We start from the raw sequence: 26,933 nt of genomic DNA, 5'->3' as shown, positions 1-26,933 counted from the left end.
GCAAATACGATGTTGTCAGACAAGAATTGAAGTGCATAAGTTGGGAACATAGGCTGGCAGGGAAGGACACAAGTGAAATGTGGAACTTGTTCAAGGAACAGGTGCTACGTGTCCTTGATATGTATGTCCCTGTCAGGCAGGGAAGAGATGGTCGAGTGAGGGAACCATGGTTGACAAGAGAGGTTGAATGTCTTGTTAAGAGAAAAAAGGTGACTTATGTAAGGCTGAGGAAACAAGGTTCAGACAGGGCATTGGAGGGATACAAGATAGCCAGGAGGGAACTGAAGAAAGGGATTAGGAGAGCTAAGAGAGGGCATGAACAATCTTTGGCGGGTAGGATCAAGGAAAACCCCAAGGCCTTTTACACATATGTGAGAAATATGAGAATGACTAGAGCGAGGGTAGGTCCGATCAAGGACAGTAGCGGGAGATTGTGTATTGAGTCTGAAGAGATAGGAGAGGTCTTGAATGAGTACTTTTCTTCTGTATTTACAAATGAGAGGGGCGATATTGTTGGAGAGGACAGTGTGAAACAGATTGGTAAGCTCGAGGAAATACTTGTTAGGAAGGAAGATGTGTTGGGCATTTTGAAAAACTTGAGGATAGACAAGTCCCCCGGGCCTGACGGGATATATCCAAGGATTCTATGGGAAGCAAGAGATGAAATTGCAGAGCCATTGGCAATGATCTTTTCGTCCTCACTGTCAACAGGGGTGGTACCAGGGGATTGGAGAGTGGCGAATGTCGTGCCCCTGTTCAAAAAAGGGACTAGGGATAACCCTGGGAATTACAGGCCAGTTAGTCTTACTTCGGTCGTAGACAAAGTAATGGAAAGGGTACTGAAGGATAGGATTTCTGAGCATCTGGAAAGACACTGCTTGATTAGGGATAGTCAGCACGGATTTGTGAGGGGTAGGTCTTGCCTTACAAATCTTATTGAATTCTTTGAGGAGGTGACCAAGCATGTGGATGAAGGTAAAGCAGTGGATGTAGTGTACATGGATTTTAGTAAGGCATTTGATAAAGTTCCCCATGGTAGGCTTCTGCACAAAGTAAGGAGGCATGGGATAGTGGGAAATTTCGCCAGTTGGATAACGAACTGGCTAACCGATAGAAGTCAGAGAGTGGTGGTGGATGGCAAATATTCAGCCTGGATCCCAGTTACCAGTGGCGTACCGCAGGGATCAGTTCTGGGTCCTCTGCTGTTTGTGATTTTCATTAATGACTTGGATGAGGGAGTTGAAGGGTGGGTCAGTAAATTTGCAGACGATACGAAGATTGGTGGAGTTGTGGATAGCAAGGAGGGCTGTTGTCGGCTGCAAAGAGACATAGATAGGATGCAGGGCTGGGCTGAGAAGTGGCAGATGGAGTTTAACCCTGAAAAGTGTGAGGTTGACCATTTTGGAAGGACAAATATGAATGCGGAATACAGGGTTAACGGTAGAGTTCTTGGCAATGTGGAGGAGCAGAGAGATCTTGGGGTCTATGTTCATACATCTTTGAAAGTTGCCACTCAAGTGGATAGAGCTGTGAAGAAGGCCTATGGTGTGCTCGCGTTCATTAACAGAGGGATTGAATTTAAGAGCCGTGAGGTGATGATGCAGCTGTACAAAACTTTGGTAAGGCCACATTTGGAGTACTGTGTACAGTTCTGGTCGCCTCATTTTAGGAAGGATGTGGAAGCTCTGGAAAAGGTGCAAAGAAGATTTACCAGGATGTTGCCTGGTATGGAGAGTAGGTCTTACGAGGAAAGGTTGAGGGTGCTAGGCCTTTTCTCATTAGAACGGAGAAGGATGAGGGGCGACTTGATAGAGGTTTATAAGATGATCAGGGGAATAGATAGAGTAGACAGTCAGAGACTTTTTCCCCGGGTGGAACAAACCATTACAAGGGGACATAAATTTAAGGTGAAAGGTGGAAGATATAGGAGGGATATCAGAGGTAGGTTCTTTACCCAGAGAGTAGTGGGGGCATGGAATGCACTGCCTGTGGAAGTAGTTGAGTCGGAAACATTAGGGACCTTCAAGCAGCTATTGGATAGGTATATGGATTACAGTAAAATGATAGTGTAGATTTATTTGTTCTCAAGGGCAGCACGGTAGCATTGTGGATAGCACAATTGCTTCACAGCTCCAGGGTCCCAGGTTCGATTCCGGCTTGGGTCACTGTCTGTGCGGAGTCTGCACGTCCTCCCCGTGTCTGCGTGGGTTTCCTCCGGGTGCTCCGGTTTCCTCCCACAGTCCAAAGATGTGCGGGTTAGGTGAATTGGCCAATGATAAATTGCCCTTAATGTCCAAATTGCCCTTGGTGTTGGGTGGAAGTGTTGAGTTTGGGTAGGGTGCTCTTTCCAAGAGCCGGTGCAGACTCAAAGGGCCGAATGGCCTCCTTCTGCACTGTAAATTCAATGATAATCTATGATTAATCTAGGACAAAGGTTCAGCACAACATCGTGGGCCGAAGGGCCTGTTCTGTGCTGTATTTTTTGATGTTCTATGTTCTATGTTCTCCGTACCACCATTTTCTGTTGCGGTGCTTCCCCGCTGGCAGCAGGATTCCCCATCCCAGCAGCCGGCCAATGGGGTTTCCCATTGTGGGAAATCCGCAGGCGTGAGTGCGCTGCTGATGAAATGGAGGATCCCGCCAGCTGGAAATCCAGCCCATGGTATTTTAAAACAAACTTTACTAACATAGTATTAAAACCTTTAGCATCACACCAGAAAATAGCTTAGTTACTCCTTAAACAATGCTACTCAATACAGTGAATACAATACCCTTAATAAACAACCATCGCAGCTCTCAATCCATCTTAAATAGCAATGGCACAGAGGAATACTTGTTTACAGAGATATTCTTTGAGGAAGAAATCTCCTGACACTGCTTTACAGGAAAGATCTGACTGCTGTCAGACATTCTGGCTATATGCCTTCAAAAGCTGCAGCGGCACTGTGGTTAGCACTGCTGCCTCACAAGGTCAGGACCGGGGTTCAATTCCAGCCTTGGGTCACTGTTTATACGTTCCCCCAGGGTCTGCATTGGTTTCCTCCGGGTGCTCCGGTTTCCTCCCATAGCCAAAAGATGTACAGGTTAGGTGCATTGGCCGTGCTCAATTGCCCCTTGGTGTCCAAAAGGGTAGGTGGGGTTATTGGGTTACGGGATAGGGTGGGGGCGTGGGCCTAGGTAGGATGTTATTTCAGAGGGTTGGTGCAGACTTGATGGGCTGGATGGCCTACTTCTGGCACGGTGGCACGGTAGCACGGTAGCAAGGTGACACGGTGGCACGGTGGCACGGTAGCACGGTAGCAAGGTGGCACGGTGGCACGGTGGCACGGTAGCACGGTAGCACGGTGGCACGGTGGCACGGTAGCAAGGTGGCACGGTGGCACGGTAGCAAGGTGGCACGGTGGCACGGTGGCACGGTAGCAAGGTGGCACGGTGGCACGGTAGCAAGGTGGCACGGTGGCACGGTAGCACGGTAGCACAGTAGCACGGTAGCATGGTGGCACGGTGGCACGGTAGCACGGTGGCACGGTGGCATGGTAGCAAGGTGGCACGGTGGCACGGTGGCATGGTAGCACGGTAGCACAGTAGAACGGTGGCATGGTAGCAAGGTGGCATGGTGGCACGGTGGCACGGTAGCACCATAGCACGGTGGCATGGTAGCACGTTAGCACAGTGGCACGGTGGAAAGGTGGCACAGTGGCACGGTAGCACAGTAGAACGGTGGCATGGTAGCAAGGTGGCACGGTGGCACGGTAGCACGGTGGCACGGTAGCACGGTGGCACGGTAGCACCATAGCACGGTGGCATGGTAGCACATTAGCACGGTGGCACGGTCGCACGGTAGCACGGTGGCACGGTGGCACGGTAGCACGGTGGCACGGTGGCACGGTAGCACCATAGCACGGTGGCACGGTAGCACCATAGCACGGTGGCACGGTGGCATGGTAGCACGTTAGCACGGTGGCACGGTGGCATGGTGGCACGGTGGCACGGTAGCACGGCGGCACGGTAGCACGGTAGCACGGTGGCATGGTAGCACGGTGGCACAGTGGCACGGTAGCACGGTGGCATGGTGGCACGGTGGCACGGTGGCACGGTGGCATGGTAGCATGGTGGCATGGTGGCACGGTGGCACGGTGGCATGGTGGCATGGTAGCATGGTGGCATGGTAGCACGGTGGCATGGTAGCACGGTGGCATGGTGGCACGGTGGCACGGTGGCATGGTAGCACGGTGGCACGGTAGCACGGTGGCACGGTGGCATGGTAGCACGGTGGCATGGTGGCACGGTGGCACGGTGGCATGGTGGCATGGTAGCATGGTGGCATGGTAGCACGGTGGCATGGTAGCACGGTGGCATGGTGGCACGGTGGCACGGTGGCATGGTGGCACGGTGGCATGGTAGCATGGTGGCATGGTGGCACAGTGGCACGGTGGCATGGTAGCACGGTGGCATGGTAGCACGGTGGCATGGTGGCACGGTGGCACGGTGGCATGGTAGCACGGTGGCATGGTAGCACGGTGGCATGGTGGCACGGTGGCATGGTAGCACGGTGGCATGGTAGCACGGTGGCATGGTAGCACGCTAGCACGGTGGCACGGTGGCATGGTAGCACGGTGGCATGGTAGCACGGTGGCATGGTGGCACGGTGGCATGGTGGCACGGTGACACGGTGGCATGGTAGCACGGTGGCATGGTGGCACGGTGGCATGGTAGCACGGTGGCACGGTGGCATGGTGGCACGGTGGCACGGTGGCATGGTAGCACGGTGGCATGGTGGCACGGTGGCATGGTGGCATGGTAGCACGGTGGCATGGTAGCACGGTGGCACGGTGGCACGGTGGCATGGTGGCACGGTGGCATGGTAGCACGGTGGCATGGTGGCACGGTGGCATGGTGGCACAGTGGCATGGTGGCACGGTGGCATGGTGGCATGGTAGCACGGTGGCATGGTGGCACGGTGGCATGGTGGCATGGTGGCATGGTAGCATGGTGGCATGGTAGCACGGTGGCACAGTGGCACGGTAGCACGGTGGCATGGTGGCATGGTAGCACGGTGGCATGGTGGCACGGTGGCACGGTGGCACGGTGGCACGGTGGCACGGTAGCACGGTGGCATGGTGGCACGGTGGCATGGTGGCACGGTGGCACGGTGGCACAGTAGCACGGTGGCATGGTGGCACGGTGGCACGGTAGCACGGTGGCATGGTGGCACGGTGGCATGGTGGCACGGTAGCACGGTGGCATGGTGGCACGGTGGCATGGTGGCATGGTGGCATGGTAGCACGGTGGCATGGTAGCACGGTGGCACGGTAGCACGGTGGCATGGTAGCACGGTGGCACGGTAGCACGGTGGCATGGTGGCATGGTAGCACGGTGGCATGGTGGCACGGTGGCACGGTGGCATGGTGGCACGGTGGCACGGTAGCACGGTGGCATGGTGGCACGGTGGCACGGTGGCATGGTGGCACGGTAGCACGGTGGCATGGTGGCATGGTGGCACGGTGGCATGGTGGCACGGTGGCATGGTGGCACGGTGGCATGGTGGCACGGTAGCACGGTTGCATGGTGGCATGGTGGCACGGTGGCATGGTGGCACGGTGGCATGGTGGCACGGTGGCATGGTGGCACGGTAGCACGGTTGCATGGTGGCATGGTAGCACGGTGGCATGGTAGCACGGTGGCATGGTGGCACGGTGGCATGGTAGCACGGTGGCATGGTGGCACGGTAGCACGGTGGCACGGTAGCACGGTGGCACGGTGGCACGGTGGCACGGTAGCACGGTGGCACGGTGGCACGGTGGCACGGTGGCATGGTAGCACGGTGGCACGGTGGCACGGTGGCATGGTGGCACGGTGGCATGGTAGCACGGTTGCACGGTGGCATGGTAGCACGGTGGCACGGTGGCACGGTGGCACGGTAGCACGGTGGCATGGTAGCACGGTGGCATGGTTGCACGGTGGCATGGTTGCACGGTGGCATGGTGGCATGGTAGCACGGTGGCATGGTTGCACGGTGGCATGGTAGCACGGTTGCACGGTGGCACGGTAGCACAGTGGCATGGTAGCACGGTTGCACGGTGGCATGGTAGCACGGTGGCACGGTAGCACGGTGGCATGGTAGCACAGTGGCATGGTAGCACGGTTGCACGGTGGCATGGTAGCACGGTGGCATGGTAGCACGGTGGCACGGTAGCACGGTGGCATGGTAGCACGGTGGCATGGTAGCACGGTTGCACGGTGGCATGGTAGCACGGTGGCACGGTGGCATGGTAGCATGGTAGCACGGTAGCACGGTGGCATGGTAGCACGGTGGCATGGTAGCACGGTAGCACGGTGGCATGGTAGCACGGTGGCATGGTAGCACGGTGGCATGGTAGCACGGTTGCACGGTGGCATGGTAGCACGGTGGCACGGTGGCATGGTAGCATGGTAGCACGGTGGCATGGTGGCATGGTAGCACGGTAGCACGGTGGCATGGTAGCACGGTGGCATGGTAGCACGGTTGCACGGTGGCATGGTAGCACGGTGGCACGGTAGCACGGTGGCATGGTAGCACGGTGGCATGGTTGCACGGTGGCATGGTTGCACGGTGGCACGGTGGCATGGTAGCACGGTGGCATGGTTGCACGGTGGCATGGTAGCACGGTTGCACAGTGGCACGGTGGCACGGTAGCACAGTGGCACGGTGGCATGGTAGCACAGTGGCACGGTGGCATGGTAGCACGGTGGCATGGTTGCACGGTGGCATGGTAGCACGGTTGCACGGTGGCACGTTGGCACGGTGGCATGGTAGCACGGTGGCATGGTAGCACGGTAGCACGGTGGCACGGTAGCACGGTGGCATGGTTGCACGGTAGCACGGTGGCACGGTAGCACGGTGGCACGGTAGCACGGTGGCATGGTAGCACGGTAGCACGGTGGCATGGTAGCACGGTAGCACGGTGGCACGGTAGCACGGTGGCATGGTTGCACGGTAGCACGGTGGCACGGTAGCACGGTGGCATGGTAGCACGGTAGCACGGTGGCATGGTAGCACGGTGGCACGGTAGCACGGTGGCATGGTTGCACGGTAGCACGGTGGCATGGTAGCATGGTGGCACGGTAGCACGGTGGCACGGTAGCCAAGGCTACAATGAGTTCTGGAACCATGTGGTCCTGATGGAAGATTTCCAAAGTATTAGTCAGCAGGTTATTAGAGAGTAAGTGTTGCTTGAGAACACTATTGATGACACTTTTCTTCACTTTGCGTATGATCGAGAGCGTATGATGGGATAATGGGGCAAGTTGGATTTTTCCTGCTTTGATCGATGCTTAAATCTATTTATGGACCCACTGCTCTCTGTTAGTGTAACATTTTCTAGCTCTAGAATCATGTGAGAAATCTGTGGCCTTCCCGGGTCTCCATTTTGAGGCCTCTTTGTGCATTCCCTCTTCATCACCTGTCTCCTCCCGTGAGTCTGCCAGCTGGAGGCCTGCGCCCCCCTCCCATTGGGCTTTCCCACCAACTGCCCTTAATTGGATGATGAGCGCTGAGGTGACCTGAGATTCCACCCTTCAATGCCATATTTGGAGATTTCTTCCTGTTGACCCAGTGATGTATTTATTGATTTGTCTGCCCAGCTAATATCTCACTGAACTTTACCTTTTCCAATCAAATTCCATAATTGTTTTCAGTTGAGTGCGATGCGATGCCAGAGGACAAAACTTTCTCCATGTGTCTCCTTTCCCAAATGCAATGGTCAACCCAGCAGCCCTTTCCCATCTGCAAGCCAGCCCCAAATCATTCCTGGTCAACTGTGTATATATCTGTTCAGATGCATTCGCCATTGAACCCACTGCACATCTGACAATTGATGAAGCTCAACCAATGAGAATGAGCAGGCTTCAAAAGTTAGTCAGCTTAGTCTAACAGGCCCGATGTTCCCCTCTGTTGGGGCTATCAGGCCATTTCTCAGGGAAGTCCTCACGGACATTCACAGTTTCCAAGATGGCTAGACTTTTTGTGTGAAGCCAAAATTATGCAATGGGCCCTTATGTTACAGAATAATGAAATAAACTAAATATCTGGAGGCTGAGCTAATGACCTTGACCTCAGAGTTAATAAATTGTCTGCTACAGTACAGGACTTTGGTGTGCTGCTGGCAATTCCAACAATTGAACCCACTTCAAAACTATCGAATTCTGGTTCTGCTTCGAACAGGGTCATTTTGGTATGAGGTTGTCAATATAGGAATAGAATTCCATGAAAACATGATGCCTTTTTTAACTGTGCTCTTTAAATAAAATAAATGCTAATCTTACCATTTTCTGATTGCCACCAGCTCCTCAATGCACCTGAAGGAACCACATTCTTAATTCGATAGCTGTTTGTGAAATATACAGGATTGTATTCATTCCTAGAATCACACACGCAGCACTGCAGTACATCCTGAGGCACAAAATAAAAGTCATTTCACTGGATTATTTCACTTTTTATAAGATAGTCTCTTTTTTCCCCTACAAATGATAAAAAGATGAATGTTTTATTCATTCTTTATTGAGTCTTCGCCTTCAGCTAAAGTGCTGTTGGCACAGAATTGCTGTAATTCATGAACCATTAGTGCACTAAAGTAAACAAGAATTGGTCTGTACCTTAACCCGATGATCTATTTAATATAGGAATGTTGCAATAGTCAAAGATGGGATTGTGCAGGGGATATTTCAAGCTCGGGTTGAAGAAGCTTCAGTCCCTTTCCTTGTCGTACAGATTTGAGATTCCTGTTCCCTGTGTGGACTGGAACGGGAATGTGGGGAGGATGAGTAAACTGACCCCAGCACCGTGGTACAGGGAGCTGTTCAAGTGTGGGGGAGAAAAAAGAAATGCAATTGTGTTGGGGATAGTATAGTTAAGGGAATAGAGACTGTTCTCTGTGACCAGGATCGAGAATTCCGAAGGCTGTGTTGCCTGCCTGGTGCCAGGGTTCGGGATATCTCATCTCAGCTGCAGAAGAATTTGGAGTGAGAAAGGAAAGGTCCAGTTATCATGGTCCACGTAGGTACCAGTGACATAGGTAGAACAAGGACAGAGGTTCTGCTAAGGGAATATGAGCAGCTCGGAGCTAAATTAAAAAGCAAAACCAAAAACGTAATAACCTACGGATTACTACCTGTGCCACGAGCTAATTGGCACAGAGTCAAAAAGATTAAAGAGGTAAATGTGTGGTTCAAAGGTTGGTGTGGGAGAAATGGGTTTGAACTCATGGGACCTTGGTACCAGAAATGGGGAAGGAGGGAGCTGTTCCGATGGGACATCCTTCACCTGAAGTATGCTGGGTCCAGAGTCCTGACGAATCACATAACTAGGGCTGTAGATAGGGCTTTAAAATGAATAGGGGGAGGGAGCATTCAGAATAAAAATGATTTAACAACACAAATAGAGACAGAAGGATATGATGATGATAATAATAATCTTTTATTGTCACAAGTATGAAGTTACTGTGAAAAGCCCCTAGTCGCCATATTCCGGTGCCTGTTCGGGTACATGGAGGGAGAATTCAGAATTCTCAGCTAGTATGGGAATTGAACCCACGCTGCTGGCCTTATTCTGTCTAGCCCACTGAGCTAAACCAGCCCTCATTTGGTGGATTTAGTGGAATTACTGAGAGATAGGCCGGGATTCTCCGACCCCCCGCCGGGTCGGAGAATCGCTGGGGGGCGGCGTGAATCCCGCCCACGCCGGCTGCCGAATTCTCTGGCGCCGGGGATTTGGCGGGGGGGGTTTATGGCGCCGCGCCGGTCAGCGGCTGCTGGCAGCGACCCCGCCCCGGCGATTCTCCAGCCCTCGATGGGCCGAGTGGCCGCCTGTTTTCGGCCAGTCCCGCCAGCATATATTACAGCGGGACCTGGCTGCGCAGGCGGCCTCCAGGGTCCTCGGGGGGGTGCGGGGGGATGTGGCCCCGGGGGGTACCCTCACGGTGGCCTGGCCCGCGATCGGGACCCACCGATTTGCGGGCGGGCCGGTGCTGAGGGGGCACTCTATTCTTCCGTGTCGGCCGCTGTGATCCTCCACGATGGCCGACACGGAGATGAACCCCCCCTGCACATGTACTGGGATGATGCCAGCACATGCTGGCGCTCCCACGCACGCATTAACTCGAGCCGGCCGGCGGAGTCCCTTCGGCGCCAGTTGGCGTGGTGCCAATCCCCATCTCCGCCGGCCGGCACAGCGCAAACCACTCTGGCGCCGGCCTAGCCAAGGATTCCGCACCTTTGGGGCGGCCCGACGCCGGAGTGATTCACCCCACTCCTCGATGCTGGAGTTGCCCGCCCCGCTGATTCCTACAGAATCCCACCCGTGGTTACAAGGAACCTGGGGCGAAATTCTCCCCAAACGGCGCGATGTCCTCCGACTGGCACCCAAAATGGCGCCAATCAGACGGGCATCGCGCCGCCCCAAAGGTGTGGAATGCTCCGCATCTTTGGGGGCCGAGCCCCAACATTGACGGGCTAGGCTGGCGCCGGAGGGATTTCCGCCCCGCCAGCTGGCGGAAATGACATCCCCGGGCGGCGCATGCGCGGGAGCGTCAGCGGCCGCTGACAGTTTCCCGCACATGCGCAGTGGGGAGAGTCTCTTCTGCCTCCGCCATGGTGGAGACCGTTGCAGAGGCGGAAGGGAAAGAGTGCCCCCACGGCACAGGCCCGCCCGCGGATCGGTGGGCCCCGATCGTGGGCCAGGCCACCGTGGGGGCACCCCCCGGGGTCAGATCGCCCCGCGCCCCCCCCAGGACCCCGGAGCCCACCCACGCCGCCTTGTCCCGCCGGTAAATAGGTACTCTAATTTATGCCGGCGGGACAGGCAATTTATCGGTGGGACTTCGGCCCATCCGGGCAGGAGAATCTAGCGGGGGGGCCCGCCAACCGGCGCGGCCCGATTCCCGCCCCCGCCGAATATCCGGTACCGGAGACTTCGGCAACCGGCGGGGGCGGGATTCACGGCGGCCAACGGCCATTCTCCGACCCGCTGGGGAGTCGGAGAATGACGCCCCAGATCTCTGCTCTTGTATTCTAGCCCTCTTGACATGAATGTTAACATTGCATTTGCCTTCCTAACTGCCGACTGAACCTGCACGTTAACCTTAAGAGAATCGTGAACAAGGATTCCCAATTCCGTTTGTGATTTCCGAAGCATCTTCCCATTCAGAAAATAGTCTATGCCTCCATTCCTCCTTCCAAAGTACATAACCTCACACTTTTCCACATTGTATTCCATCTGCCACTTCATTGCCCACTCTCCTAGCCTGTCCAAGTCCTTCTGCAGCCTGCCTGCTTCCTCAATACTACCTGTCCCGCTACAGGTCTTTGTATCATCTGCAAACTTAGCAACAGTGCCTTCAGTTCCTTCTTCCAGATCATTAATGTATATTGTGAAAAGTTGTGGTCCCAGCACAGACCCCTGAGGCACACCACTAGTCACCGGCTGCCATCCTGAAAAAGACCCCTTTATTCCCACTCTCTGCCTTCTGCCAGTCAGCCAGGATTTTACCCTTAACAGTCTCCTATGCGGCACCTTGTCAAAGGCCTTCTGGAAATCTAAATAAATCACATCCACTGGTTCGCCTTTGTCTAACTTCCTTGTTACCTCCTCAAAGAACTCTAACAGATTTGTCAGACATGATCTCCCATTGACGAAGCCGTGCTGACTCAGTCCTATTTTACCGTGCACTTCCAAATACTCCGCGATCTCATCTTTAATAACGTACTCTAAAATCTTTCCAATGACCAAAGTCAGGCTAACCGGCCTATAATTTCCCATCTACTGCCTTCTCCTTTCTTAAACCGCGGTGTTATATTAGCCACTTTCCAATCCTCTGGGCCCCTTTCTGCCTCCAGTGATTCCTTCAAGATCACCACCAATGCCTCCACAATTTCCTCAGCTATCTCTTTTAGGACCCTGGGTGTAGTCCATCCGGTCCAGGTGATTTATCCACCTTCAGACCTTTCAGTTACCCCAGAACCTTCTCCTTAGTGATGGTCACTGCACTCACCTCTGCCCCCTGGTTCTCCTGGAGCTCTGGCATCTCACTGGTGTCTTCCACCATGAAGACTGATGCAAAGTAACTATTCAGTTCTGGTCGCCTCATTTTAGGAAGGATGTGGAAGCTTTGGAAAAGGTGCAAAGAAGATTTACCAGGATGTTGCCTGGAATGGAGAGTAGGTCTTACGAGGAAAGGTTGAGGGTGCTAGGCCTTTTCTCATTAGAACGGAGAAGGATGAGGGGCGACTTGATAGAGGTTTATAAGATGATCAGGGGAATAGATAGAGTAGACAGTCAGAGACTTTTTCCCCGGGTGGAACAAACCATTACAAGGGGACATAAATTTAAGGTGAAAGGTGGAAGATATAGGAGGGATATCAGAGGTAGGTTCTTTACCCAGAGAGTAGTGGGGGCATGGAATGCACTGCCTGTGGAAGTAGTTGAGTCGGAAACATTAGGGACCTTCAAGCAGCTATTGGATAGGTACATGGATTACGGTTAAATGATATAGTGTAGATTTATTTGTTCTCAAGGGCAGCACGGTAGCATTGTGGATAGCACAATTGCTTCACAGCTCCAGGGTCCCAGGTTCGATTCCGGCTTGGGTCACTGACTGTGCGGAGTCTGCACGTCCTCCCCGTGTCTGCGTGGGTTTCCTCCGGGTGCTCCGGTTTCCTCCCACAATCCAAAGATGTGCAGGTTAGGTGAATTGGCCAATGATAAATTGCCCTTAATGTCCAAATTGCCCTTGGTGTTGGGTGAAGGTGTTGAGTTTGGGTAGGGTGCTCTTTCCAAGAGCCGGTGCAGACTCAAAGGGCCGAATGGCCTCCTTCTGCACTGTAAATTCAATGATAATCTATGATTAATCTAGGACAAAGGTTCGGCACAACATCGTGGGCCGAAGGGCCTGTTCTGTGCTGTATTTTCTATGTTCTATGTTCTATGTTCAGTTTGTCTGCCATTTCTTTGTTTCCTATTATTACTTCTCCAGCCACATTTTCCAGTGAACCAATGTCTACTTTTGCCTCTCTCTTACCTTTTATATATTGACAAAAACTCTTCCTATCTTCCTTTATATTACTAGCTAGCTTTCACTCGTACTTCATCTTCTCCCCCCTTATTTTTTTTTAGTTGTCCTCTGCTCGCTTTTAAAGGATTCCCAATCCTCTGGTTTCCCACTAACCTCACCACTTTGTATGCTTTTTCCTTTGCTTCCATGCTGTCCTTAACTTCCCTCGTCAGCCATGGATTCCTTGTCCTCCCCTTAGCATGTTTCCTCCTCCTTGGGATGAATTTCTGTTGTGCCTCCTGAATAACCACAAAAAACTCAGCCATTGCTGTTCCACTGTCTTCCCTGCTAGGCTCCCCTTCCAATCAACTCTGGCCAGCTCCTCCCTCATGTCTTTGTAGTTACCCTTATTTAATTGTAATTCCGTTACATCTGATTGCAGCTTCTCCCTCTCAAACTGCAGGGTAAATTCTATCATATTGTGGTCACTGCTCCCTAAGGGTTCCTTCACCTTAAGTTCCCTAATCAAGTCTGTCTCATTACATATCACCAAATCCAAAATTGCCTGCTCCAAAAAAAAATCTCTTAGGCATTCCACAAATTCCTTTCCTTGGGATCCACTACCAACCTGGATTTTCCCAGTCCATCCGACCCCTTCCCAATCCGGAGGGCAGCCGCAGCCCTGGGGGATGCCCCGAAACTCGGGTCGGAAGAGGACACAGATTTCCCATCGCAGCTGTCCCAACACCCTTCACCATCCCAGAGACACTCAGCTCGGTTGGCATTTTAGTGAAGAGACTCCTGGGACACTCTCTGGTGCTGACCACACAGTCGGTCCGGTACAGCAGGTGGAAGTAGGAACACCCGAGGGGCGGATGGTCGGAGGGCAGGACGACCCCAGGGACTAGCTGCTGTCCAGACGGGTCTCGGTCTTCTGGAACAGACAGTCCCATCGATTGTGGAGATGCAGTCACAGAGCTAGGGACTACATGAGGGGTTGGCGGCAAGCATCCAGCACCTGCAGGCGCAGGTGGATGAGTCCAACCGCGTGCAGGAGCAGGTGATGGTGCCGGTTATGCGTGCCACCCATGCCAACACCGCACAGGTGGCATCCGCGGTGGAGGCATTGGGGGCACTGGTTTCGGCCATGGATCAGCATGTCAAGGCCTGGGGAATTCTGTGCCGGTGCTGGCTGAGGCCCAGGACAGGGCTGCCCACTCACAGGCAAACATATGCCAGGGCCATCTGGACATCATCGCAGCAGCTCTCCTCAGCGTGGCCCAGTCACAGCAGGCCATGGCTGGGAATGTCGGCGGCATTGCTCAGGCGTTGGCTGACGTGGCGCAGACCCAGAGGGAGATGGCCAACTCCCAGAGAGAGATGGCGCAGTCACTGGCTGATGCGACACAGACCCTCAGGGTGGTGGCACAGTCGCAGCGTGATGTGGTGCAGACCCAGATGGAGATTGTCCACTCCCTCTGCTCCATGGCTGTGACCGTGAAGACCCTGGTCGAGACCAGAGCGGGCCTCCAGGACTGGCAGCGCCAGATGGTGGGGGAGCCTCAGTGAATGGCTCAACTTGCACTCCTGTCCCATGGAATATCCCGGGGGCTATTGGACACCCCAAGGGAGCAGGAGGTGATGGGGCCCGTTCTAGTGACTCCTCTTCTCCTGTCCCTGGTGCATCTTGTGGGCAGCGGGCAAATCGGGGCGGTACCACGCCACCTGGGATACCCGAGCAGCAACCGGGTACATCCAGGCTGGGTCGCCCCAGAAAACGGCAGCCAACGCCTGGCAGGTCGCAGGGTGGGAATCACAGCAGGCCGCCTCCACATCTGCTGTGCTGTCTGGGGAACCACCTAGATGTAGCGTAAGGCAAGAAGGTTAGACACCAGTTACGTTGGCACAAGTGCAGGGTACTAGTCAGACGGGTGTGAGGGGTGGGCTGGTCTGGGCTGGCCAGGAAGGGGGGGAATGGGCACACCCTCTGGGTGGCCTGGGCTCCACACCCACTCCCTTGACCATCCCCACCACTGTCACCCCAGGGGACTCGATGGGACCGTGTGATGGAATGGCCGGCTCGCAAGCAGAAATCACCCAGTGGAAGGTGGGAAGTGCTACCGTGGGCAGGAGTCAGACACTGTCAAACGATGTGGAACACCAGAGCTCATCGCAGAGCGGGTTGTCACCATCCTCCATCTCATGGACCAGAGCTGCTGTTATTGTCACCCCAGGGCCTCCATCCATAATGTGGCAGGTAGGTATCACGGAGGGGGTTGTAGGCGGGGGGTGGGTGGGAGGGGAGGGGGACTGAGGGGGCGTGGTGACTTGTGGTGCCAATTCCCCTGGCCAGTCCCTCCCCCCCCCCCCCCTCCACCATTGGCTCTGGCGCACACATCGTGCAGCCTCCTGTGCTTGCCTCGGCCCCATGTCCTGCCCATCCTTGCCCTTCTCCGCACCCTCCCCGTCGGACGAGGCCTTGTCTTCCACCTCTTCCTCCAGCGCATCACCCCTCTACTGCGCGATGTTGTGGAGGGCGCAGCAGGCCTCTGCAGCACGGTCCTCTGCTGGCCGCTCCATTGATGCAGCTTCCTCCTCGACCAGCTCCAGCTCGTACAGCCGCAGGGCATCCCCCAGAGTTGCGACGACCAGCAGGAAGGCCACCATTGCTGGTTGAATTCCAATATCCATTGTTGGCAGGGGGCAAAAGGCCGACATGTTAGCATAGGTTAGCATGGTGCGTACCCCCCCGTGCCCAACCAGGTCTACCGCGCTACACCGGACCCTGCCCCCACATTTCCCTTCCCCCCCGCTCCCCACTCTCCGCAGCCCTGGACCCATCGGTGGCTGGCACCATGGAGACCTCAGGCTCTGGTGCCCCAATGCCAGAGGTACCATTGGCTGGCATTGCCCTCGCCAGGGCTATGCACCACGGCCCCAACCGTAAAGCTGATGTGGTGGCTAATGATATGCAAACGATTTTTATTGTACGTGCGTTCCAGTATGCATTGATGCCGCTGTCGAGGTGATGGAGAATTGTGATTTGCCGTCAAATTGGCGCCCGCCACGATTTTGGCATCGGAACCTATTCTCCGCCCAATCGCGTTTCGCCATTTCGGCATCGGCAAATGGAGAATCCTGGCCCTCATTCTTTCCTAATTTAATAATAATAATCTTTATTGTCACAAGTAGGCTCACATTAACGCTGCAATGAAGTTACTGTGAAAAGGCCCGAGTCGCCACATTCCGGCGCCTGTTCGGGTACACAGAGGGAGAATTCAGAATGTCCAATTCACCTAACAGCACATCTTTCGGGACTTGTGGGAGGAAACCAGAGCATCCGGAGGAAACCCACGCAGACACGGGGAGAACATGCAGACTCCGCACAGACAGCGACCCAAGCCGGGAATCGAACCTGGGACCCTGGAGCTGTGAAGCAATAGTGCTAACCACTGTGCCACCGTGTAGCCCTATGGGATGTGGGTATCACTGGCTAGGCCAACATTTCAATCAACTTATTTGAGGTGTGATGTATTGTCAATTCACCGAGAGATTGATGAACTTGTCTAGCCAGAGTCGGTTGCACAGATGAGTGCCACCCACAGATGGCCGGTCTATATATGGCCCCGGTGAGGGCGGAGCCCACCAGGGTTACAGTACAGGACCTGGAAGTAGCTTGTATCGCCACTTCCAGGTCATAGGTTACAGTATCAAACAGACAGCTCATGCATTAGGTGAATACAGTCACCACAAGGTGACTAACTAAACAATTTACGAGCACTTGTCAAAGAGACACTTTCTGTCATTTGCTATTCATGGTGATTGTGAGGAAACATAGGCACAGGCCCGCCCGCGGATCGGTGGGCCCCGATCGCGGGCCAGGCCACCGTGGGGGCACCCCCCGGGGTCAGATCACCCCGCGCCCCCCCAGGACCCCGGAGCCCGCCCACGCTGCCTTGTCTCGCCGGTAAGGTAGGTGATTTAACTTATGCCAGCGGGACAGGCAATTTATCGGCGCATCTGGGCCGGAGAATTCCCGCCCCCGCCGAATATCCGGTGCCGGAGACTTCGGCAACCGGCGGGGGCGGGATTCACGCCAGCCCCCGGCGATTCTCCGACCCGGCGGGGGGTCGGAGAATGTCGCCCCTGATATGTCATTTGCAACACAGAAGCCAGATCATAGAAATATTCCTTCTCTCCAACTGTGCTATTTTGAGATATATATTATATTATTTTCTGTGTCCTGTGTTGTGAGTGGCTTAGTCATTCGGGTCTCTCTTGTATCACCGATTGCATCATTTTGCACTTTGTTAGCTCTGTGATCAATCTGCTGGATTGTTTTCCAAAAAAATAATCAGCATGTAATCATGTCGAAAGAATTCAAAATGCATATACATGTCCTAAAATATTCTCGAGCTCAAATATATTCAAAAAATATACTCAAAAATATTCTCTCACTCAATCTGGCTGTGTCAAGCGTTTCAATAGGATTCTTTCAGTTAGAAAGATAGTAATTATATATAAAATATTATAAACTTAATCAATTCAGCCTCTCCACTCAACTCAAAAGTTATTTCATACAAATTATCCAATAATTTATAATAAATTCAACACCAAATTTCCACTAATCCATATCATTTTCATTGTTTAATTAATATTATTGAGATATTCAATTCCATTTGGAGTTGTTTGTAAATTATGCAGATTGATGCCTACATTTCAATAAGTGGGGGACCTGTGGTTAATTCACATTTATAAGATTATTCAATAAGATTATTCAATATTCAACTGGATATATGCAAATTACATAACACATTTTCATTCTTACCAGCATTTTTTCACATCTATTGTACAGAGTATTATTTTAACATTAAGTTTGATTTAAATAATACACAGGGGATCAGGTCAACACTGCAGTGATTAACATGGAATTGCCCAGTTAATATTACGCAGGACGTTATGGCTTCAGGTTTTTCACCAAAGCTCTAAAACTGCAACATATACTCCTAATTATGGTGGCTAGGCTATAACGAATAGTATATTTTTCAGTGCTCAAATGCTCATGTTAAATCCTGAATGGGTTAAACTGTTGCCAGTGAGCACATTGTGAAATGAACGGGCCTTTGGATAGACAGAACTGAGACACACCTCTGCTGATTCAATAAAAAGCCTCGCCCAACAGTCTGCATTTATTTCCTTTAATATCCAACAGAGTGAAAAGAAAGTGGGTGAGGCAATAATTAGATCAGAGAAACCAAACAGAAATATTGGATTACAACTTAAAAGTCACAAGGCTGGCTCAAAGTGGGATAACAATCCAGAGTAACTCAGATCGATAAACATCACTGAATTCGCAACAATGCCCGGTGCTGCATGATGTGTCTGAGTTAGTTAAAGAACCAAAGAGTACATTTATATAATTCATAGACTCAGGCAACTGTACTGGGCTGGATTCCCCGCTGTCGGGAATCTCCGCTGTTGGGATACTCCACTATCGGGAATCTCCGCTGTCGGGATTCTCCGCTGTCGGGATTCTCTCCTATCGGGATTCCCCACTGTCGGGATTCCCCACTGTCAGGATTCTCCGCTATCGGGATTCTCCACTACCGGGGCGAAATTCTCCCCCAACGGCGCAATGTCCGCCGACTGGCGCCAAGCACGGCGCCAATCAGACGGGCATCGCGCCGGCCCAAAGGTGCGGAATGCTCCGCATCTTTGGCAGCCTAGCCCCAACATTGAGGGGCTAGGCAGACGCCGGAGGGATTTCCACCCCGCCAGCTGGTGGAAATGGCGTTTGTTGCCCCGCCAGCTGGCACGGAAATGACATGTCGGGGCAGCACATGCGCGGGAGCGTCAGTGGCCGCTGTCAGTTTTTCGCGCATGCGCAGTGGGGAGAGTCACTTCCGCCTCCGCCATGGTGGAGGCCGTGGCGGAGGCGGAAGGGAAAGAGTGCCCCCACGGCACAGGCCTGCCCGCGGATCGGTGGGCCCCGATCGCGGGCCAGGCCACCGTGGGGGCACCCCCCGGGGTCAGATCGCCCCGCACCCCCCCCAGGACCTCGGAGCCCGCCCACGCCACCTGGTCCCGCCGGTAAATACCAGGTTTGATTTACGCCGGCGGGACAGGCAATTTCTGGGCGGGACTTCGGCCCATCCGGGCCGGAGAATCTAGCGGGGGGTCCCGCCAACCGGCGCGGCCCGATTCCCGCCCCCGCCCAATCTCCGGTACCGGAGACTTCGGCGGGGGCGGGATTCACGGTGGCCTATGGCCATTCTCCGACCCGGCGGGGGGTCGGAGAATGACGCCCCAGGAATTCACTGCTGTCGGGATTCTCCGCTGGCTGGGTTATCCGCTGTCGGGAATCTCCGTTGTCGGGATTCTCCGCTGTCGGGAATCTCCGCTGTCGGGATTCTCCGTTGCGTCGGCAGCCCGGGGATTTCCCGAGGCTTCGGGCTCCCCACGATGGGAAACCCATTGGCCGGCTGGCGGGATGGAGAATAGTGGGGGCGCGCCACTCCGAAGGTGTCATTCTCTGACCCCCCAGCGGGCCGGAGAATGGCCGTTGGCCGCCGTGAATCCCGCCCCCGCTGGTTGCCGAAGTCTCCGGGACTGGATATTCGGCGGGGGCGGGAATCAGGCCGCGCCGGTTGGCGGGCCCCCCCGCTGGATTCTCCTGCACGGCTGGGCCGAAGACCCGCCGATAAATTGCCTGTCCCGCCGGCGTAAATTAAAGTACCTATTTACCGGCGGGACAAGGCGGCACGGGCGGGTTCCTGTGTCCTGGGGGGGGGCGCGGGGCGATCTGACCCCTGGGGGTGCCCCCACGGTGGCCTGGCCCGCGATCGGGGCCCACCGATCCGCGGGCAGGCCTGTGCCGTGGGGGCACTCTTTCCCTTCCGCCTCCGCCACGGCCTCCACCATGGCGGAGGCGGAAGAGACTCTCTCCACTGCGCATGCGCGGGAAACTGTCAGCGGCCGCTGACGCTCCCGCGCATGCGCCGCCCCGACATGTCATTTCCGCGCCAGCTGGCGGGGCGGAAATCCCTCCGGCGCCGGCCTAGCCCCTCAATGTTGGGGCTCGGCCCCCAAAGATGCGGAGCATTCCGCACCTTTGGGGTGGCGCGATGCCCGTCTGATTGGCGCCGTTTGGGGAGAATTTCGCTCCAGAAGGGATTTCCGCCCCGCCAGCTGGCGGAAATGGCCTTTGTTGCCCCGCCAGCTGGCGCGGAAATGCGGTGCATGCGCGGGAGCGTCAGCGGCCGCCGACAGTTTCCCGCGCATGCGCAGTGGGGAGAGTCTCTTCCGCATCCGCCATGGTGGAGGCCGTGGCGGAGGCGGAAGGGAAAGAGTGCCCCCACGGCACAGGCCCGCCCGCGGATCGGTGGGCCCCGATCGCGGGCCAGGCCACCGTGGGGGCACCCCCCAGGGTCAGATCGCTCCGCACCCCCCACAGGACTCCGGAGCCCGCCCACGCCGCCTGGTCCCGCCGGTAAATACCAACTTTGATTTACGCCGGCGGGACAGGCAATTTCTGGGCGGGACTTCGGCCCATCCGGGCCGGAGAATTGAGCGGGGGGTCCCACCAACCGGCGCGGCCCGATTCCCGCCCCCGCCCAATCTCCGGTACCGGAGACTTCGGCGGGGGCGGGGGCGGGATTCACGGCGGCCAACGGCCATTCTCCGACCCGGCGGGGGGTCGGAGAATGACGCCCCTGGGGCTGGATTCTCCGTCCCGCCACATTTCTGCCCCGACCCACCGGCGGGATTCTCCGTTACGCCGGCTGGTCACTGGGGTTTCCCATCGTGGGCAGCCCCACGCCATCGGGAAACCCCCGGGCGCTGGCAAAACGGAGAATCCCGGCCCATACTTTTGAACATTTCCATGAAACCTCTCTCACTATTACACACTATAACGCGTGTAATAGCAGAGCATTTAGAAATACACAGGGCGGGATTCTGTGATCCTGAGGCTGAGTGTTGAAGGGTCGTGGGTGGGGGTGGGGGAGGGTGGGTCCGAGGTGGCCTGGCCCTCAAACGGGGCCCACCAATCGGTGGGCCGGCCTCTCGGTCTAAATTAATCCCCCTCCTGTCCCTAACAGTTTTCATCAGAATTTTTCCATCTGTTATGGTAAAATGCTGGAAAATACATAAGAAAGGTAAAGCTAAAGTATCTCTTCAATGTCTGGGATACATTCACAAGTGCTATTGAATAGATGTATTTTGTAAATCAACTTAAATTGGTCAAAAGAATCTATTGCATCTTACACAGGACCAATTTGCAGGTCAGAAATGCTCCAGAGATTTCCGCAAAATTGCCCATTTGGTCGTCAGATTAATTAATGATCAATGAGGATGTTTAAAATTGTGCAGATTATTGATAATAGCCAACAACCCAGGAACAAGTTAGTTGTACCAATATTACTGACCCGTCCGTAGTACATCTTTGGGCTGCAGTATCTCTCAGATGCATAAAGACCACATGTAGATGAAGCTTGTAGTTTATCCACTCGACCTATGACTAGATCTCCTGGTGTGGGGTAACATGCTCGTTGAGAGCAATCTGTCTGTGCTGTTACACAACTGGAAAATACTGAAAACATAAAGAGTCACAATTAAAGAACAAAAAAAGCTCCACTAAGATCAGACTGAAGCAATGCTAATAATCATTGAATAAATATGAAGCACGTACATTGCACAACCTTTATTGGTGGGAAATGGCTTCAGATAAAACCATGTTTGTGGGAAGAGTCCTACACATTTAGGTTCCATGCTGAGGGTGACTAAAGGGTGCTGAGTGGTGGCTGCCCTCTACTGCTGACCAAACTGGCCATTTCTCACATGAGCATGTATTCGAAAGTTGGGGGAATAATATCCAATCCAGTTCCGAGGAAGAGTCATATTGGACTCAAAGTCACGGGCAGAATGCTTCTTGCCAGACCAGGCACCAGCTGCACAGCCATATTGTCTCCAGAGCTCAGAAGGAAAAACTCCATAAGACCATAAGACAAAGGAGCAGAATTAGGCCACTCGGCCCATCGAGTCTGCTCCACCATTCAATCATGGCTGATATGGTGGCTTGTAGCACAGTGGTTAGCACTTTTGCTTCACAGGGCAATGCCAGGGGGCACTGGCAGGGCACTGCCTGGCTATGTCCCTCTCCGTTGGGGGCTGTAGTTACCTGTGCACCCCGGTGAGGTCCCTTTTCCTGGTTCATGTTGCTCCGAACCTGTTGTAAACCTCGGAAATGTGATGTCACGTCGGTGAGGGGGAAATCCCAATGTGGGGAGATGATATAGTGAGGCAGCTCGCTAATGGGATGATGATGAGGGGCGTCATTCTCCGACCCCCCGCCGGGTTTGAGAATCGCCGGGGGCTGCCATGAATCCCGCCCCCGCCGGCTGCCGAAGTCTCCGGTACCGGATATTCGGCGGGGGCGGGAATCGGGCCGCGCCGGTTGGCGGGCCCCCCCGCTCGATTCTCCGGCCCAGGTGGGCCGAAGTCCCGCCAATAAATTGCCTGTCCTGCCGGCGTGGATTAAACCACCTTTTGAACGACGGGACAAGGCGGCGTGGGCGGGCTCCGGGGTCCTAGGGGGGGCGCGGGGCGATCAGGCCCCGGGGGTGCCCTCACGGTGGCCTGGCCCGCGATCGGGGCCCACCGATCCGCAGGCGGGCCTGTGCCGTGGGGGCACTCTTTCCCTTCCGCCTCCGCCACGGTCTCCACCATGGCGGAGGCGGAAGAGACTCCCTCCACTGCGCATGTGCGGGAAACTGTCAGCGGCCGCTGACACTCCCGCGCATGCGCTGCCCCGAGATGTTATTTCCGCGCCAGCTGGCGGGGCGGAAATCCCTCCGGCGTCGGCCTAGCCCCTCAATGTTGGGGCTCGGCCCCCAAAGATGAGGAGCATTCCGCACCTTTGGGGCGGCACGATGCCCGTCTGATTGGCGCCGTTTTGGGCGCCAGTCGGCGGACATCGTTTGGGGAGAATTTCGCCCGAGGTTCTCAACCTCCCTGGGCAGGAACCTTCTTACATCAAAAGTGAGGGGCAGGGACAATCGCACCATGAGATCTCGTCAGTGAGAATCTTGTTTTTAGACTATATAGAGTCTCTACAGTGCAAAAGGAGGCCATTCGGCCCATTGAGTCTGCACCAACCCTCTGAAAGAACACCCTACCAAGGCCCACTCCACCACCCTAGCCCCATAACCTCATCTAACCTGCACATCTTTGGACACTAAGGGGCAATTTAGCAAGGCCAATCCACCTAACCTGCACATCTCTCTCACGGGATTCACACCCATGTTGCCATTAGCGCTCAGGTCGATGCAATTTAACTCTATCCAGCATTTTCTGTTTTTGTCAGATTCCCTCAGGGTGGATTGAAGAACAACAAAATGTGGTAAAAATAACTAAAATTTCATTGACGGTGGTAGAAAGTATAATCCATTGGAGATAATTTCACAAGTAAACATGGTCCGTCAATTGCCCAATGAAATTATTGAAGCTTCTAGTCACCCAGAGATACTTTTGGGAGATTTTGCTGCTGTATTTAGGAGTGTTATAGAATCATAGAATTTATAGTGCAGAAGGAGGCCATTCGGCCTATCGAGTCTGTACCAGCCGTTGGAAAGGGCACCCTACCCAAGCCCACACATCCACCCTATCCCCATAACCCAATAATCCCACCCAACCTTTTTAGACACTAAGGGTAATTTATCACGGCTAATCCACCTAACCTGCACATCTTTGGACTGTGGGAGGAAACCCGATCACCCGGAGGAAACCCACGCAGACACGGGGAGGATGTGCAGACTCCACACAGTCAGCGACGTAAGCCAGGAATCGAACCAAGGACCCTGGAGCTGTGAAGCAACTGTGCTAACCACTATGCTACCATGCTGCCCAACTTTCAGCCTGTTACTTACTGTTACCTTCTCTTACTGCAGGTTTGCCATGTTGCATCCATTTCATTTTTCTCATGAACATGTTCACATTTGTATTTGTGATGCATAATATCTGGAAACTCAATGTTTTTTATATTCATTCATGGGATGAGAACACTGATAGTGAGATAAGGACTGATTTCCCAGAGGCTCCCGACAGCGTGTGGCGGGACGGAGAAACCTACCCAAGTACTAATCCTTTTCGGTGATATACTAGAATCATATAATCCTTACAGTGCAGAAAAGGCCATTTGGTCCATCGAGTCTGCGCCTTCCCTCAGAAAGAGCCCCTTACCTAGGTCCACCTTTGGGCAGCACGGTAGCATTGTGGATAGCACAGTTGCTTCACAGCTCCAAGGTCCCAGGCTCAATTCCGGCTTGGGTCACTGTCTGTGCGGAGTCTGCACATCCTCCCCGTGTGTGCGTGGGTTTCCTCCGGGTGCTCCGGTTTCCTCCCACAGTCCAAAGATGTGCAGGTTAGGTGGATTGGCCATGATAAATCGCCCTTAGTGTCCAGAATTGCCCTTAGTGTTTGGTGGGATTACTGGGTTATGGGGATAGGGTGGAGGTGTTGACCTTGGGTAGGGTGCTCTTTCCAAGAGCCGGTGCAGACTCGATGGGCCGAATGGCCTCCTTCTGCACTGTAAATTCTATGATATCCCTACCATGCCCCCACCTAACCTTTAGACAGTTAGGGGCAATTTAGCATGGCCAACCCACTTAACCTACACCTCTTTGGACTGTGGGAGAAAGCCGGAGCTCCTGGAGGAAATCCATGCAGAGACAGGGAGAAGGTGCAAACTCCACACAGTCACCCAAGGCCGGAATTGAACCCGGGTCCCTGGTGCTGTGAGGCAGCAGTGCTAACCACTGTGCCACCCCATTAGCCCCAGTTAGCTTCCGAGGTGTATTCATTTTCAAAACAAAACACGGAAAGATTATAATATGTCTGCTCACTGACTTATTTAATTATCCATCTATTTTCATGTTTAATTTTATGTTTTTTTAAAACTCACCTAGATTTAGGAACAGCAGAAACATCTTCACCTTGGAATGGAAACTCTTAAAATTGTTAATCTGTAAGGATAAACATAAATACAATACAATATTTCAAAATAAATAGTCCTTGCTTTCCACTGCTATTTAATAAACCACTTTCAATTATATGAAGTTTTTTTTAACCATATTCAACCTATTGAAAATGAAATCCCGATCCAATTGCATCAGAAATCAAGCTCAAGATTTCAAGTTTTGCCTTGTTACATGGACTGTTACAGATTTTTGTGGCTTTTGAATCCAATGAGATCAAACGTATCTGAAAAATGATCAAAGTCCTTATTCAGTTCAGTGGATTTACTGAGGTGAGCTGACAGTAATTCCTAGGGAAATACTTGAAACAACTTCACACTAATTCTGAAAGTTTTATTACAAAAATTACCAATAGTAAAAGCTCTTAAATTTAGCATTATGCTTTCCCCCCCACCTGGTGTTCTTACCTGTCTCAGTCACGTCTCTTCCTCTGAACATGGGAGTTTCTCTTTTAAATGACGGCTTCACCTGGGAGTGGTTTAGGTTGTATGAGTCTATGGATGATGAAGGAATGTCTCAGGATTATTCATACTCACACCCATTGGCATCAATATCCTCTGGTGTAATACCACAAACAATTACCTTACAATCTTTACCTTAAATATCAATTAGGTCTATCTTATTAGGTTTCATATTTGCGATTAATAAAATTAAATATTTTTAAATATTTACCTTTCCATTGTAATTTAAATTTTGCTTAAGGCTTCCTAGTATAATTTCTCACCAATATTTTAAAACAATTCCCAAATTCCCACTGCTGCCTCACACCGCCAAGGTCACTGTCCGTGTGGAATTTGCACATTCTCCCCATGTCTGCGTAGGTCTCACCCACAAAGCCCAAAAAGATGAGCAGGGTAGGTGGATTGGCCACACAAACTTGCCCCTTAATTGGAAAAAAAAGAATTGGATACTCTAAATTAAAAAAAACAATTCCCAAACTTAAAAGTCCAGAAATCTTGCAGCACTCTGCAATAACTTTTATTACTTGGATCACGTGGCCTTTATGGAAAGCTTTTAAGCAAGACATATATTTCACAAAGTTTTCTTTTTCAAATTGGTACAAGATAGAGAAACATTGTCCATAATTGATTAAAGCTGTACATTAATAACAGGCTGAGGAATGCGCCATTGACGGCTTGGTGATCAACGTTAGATCATAATGATAGCTTGGTCTTAAATGCATCTGCAATAAGTAGGAATTCCCAACTTCACGATGTGTGAATCTGGCTGGCAAACACGGGATTCTCCGACTCCCCCGCTGGGTCGGAGAATCGCCGGGGGACGGCGTGAATCCCGCCCCCGCCGGCTGCCGAATTCTCTGGTGCCGGGGATTTGGCTAGCAGCGATTCTCCGGCCCGCGATGGGCCGAGCGGGCACCCGTTTTAGGCCGGACTCACCAGCGTAAATTACAACAGGTACTTACCGGTGCGACCTGACTGCACGGGCGGCCTCCGGGTTCCTCGGGGGGGCGGGGTGGGGGGGGGGGGCGGACGGACGCGGGGGGATCTGGCCCCGGGAGGTGGTCCCACGGTGGCCTGGCCCACGATTGGGGCCCACCAATCCACAGACGGGCCTGTGCCCTGGGGGCACTCTATTCCTCCGCGTCGGCCGGCGCGGAGATGAACCCCCCCCCTGCGCATGTGCTGGGTTGACGCCAGCACACGCTGGCGCTCCCACGCATGCGCCTACTCGCCCTTCGCCGCCGGTTGGCGTGGCGCCAAGCCCCTTCCGCGGCAGCCGGAGCGGTGGAAACCACTCCGGCACTGACCTAGCCCCTGAAAGCGCGGTGGATTCCGCACCTTCGGGACGGCTCGACGTCAGAGTGGCCTGACCCGCCGATTCCCGCAGAATTCCGCCCCATGTTTAACTTGATAGT

The 26,933-nt window shown here is 53.7% G+C and overlaps 1 protein-coding gene across 2 annotated transcripts in view; it reads right to left on the bottom strand.

The window, feature by feature from the left end:
* Positions 1 to 25,505, bottom strand: part of LOC140393611 (laminin subunit beta-3-like) — a 112,837-nt gene extending 87,332 nt beyond the window's left edge. Inside the window, exons 1-4 of one of the 2 annotated variants that reach the window (XM_072479878.1) lie at positions 25,465 to 25,505; positions 24,985 to 25,045; positions 21,452 to 21,615; positions 8,305 to 8,431 (exon numbers count right to left, since the gene is read on the bottom strand). In XM_072479878.1, coding sequence (XP_072335979.1) covers positions 8,305 to 8,431; positions 21,452 to 21,615; positions 24,985 to 25,009 — 316 coding nt within the window. In that variant the 5' untranslated portion in view covers positions 25,010 to 25,045; positions 25,465 to 25,505. Of the gene's footprint in view, positions 1 to 8,304; positions 8,432 to 21,451; positions 21,616 to 24,984; positions 25,046 to 25,160; positions 25,255 to 25,464 lie in introns of those variants that run through there. The other variant, XM_072479879.1, reaches the window with a different exon arrangement.
* Between the last annotated feature and the right edge of the window lie 1,428 nt (positions 25,506 to 26,933).

This window comes from Scyliorhinus torazame, chromosome 17 (assembly GCF_047496885.1).
Source record: "Scyliorhinus torazame isolate Kashiwa2021f chromosome 17, sScyTor2.1, whole genome shotgun sequence".
NCBI classification, from domain to species: Eukaryota; Metazoa; Chordata; class Chondrichthyes; order Carcharhiniformes; family Scyliorhinidae; genus Scyliorhinus; species Scyliorhinus torazame.
This window is presented reverse-complemented; position numbering and strand designations above follow the sequence as displayed.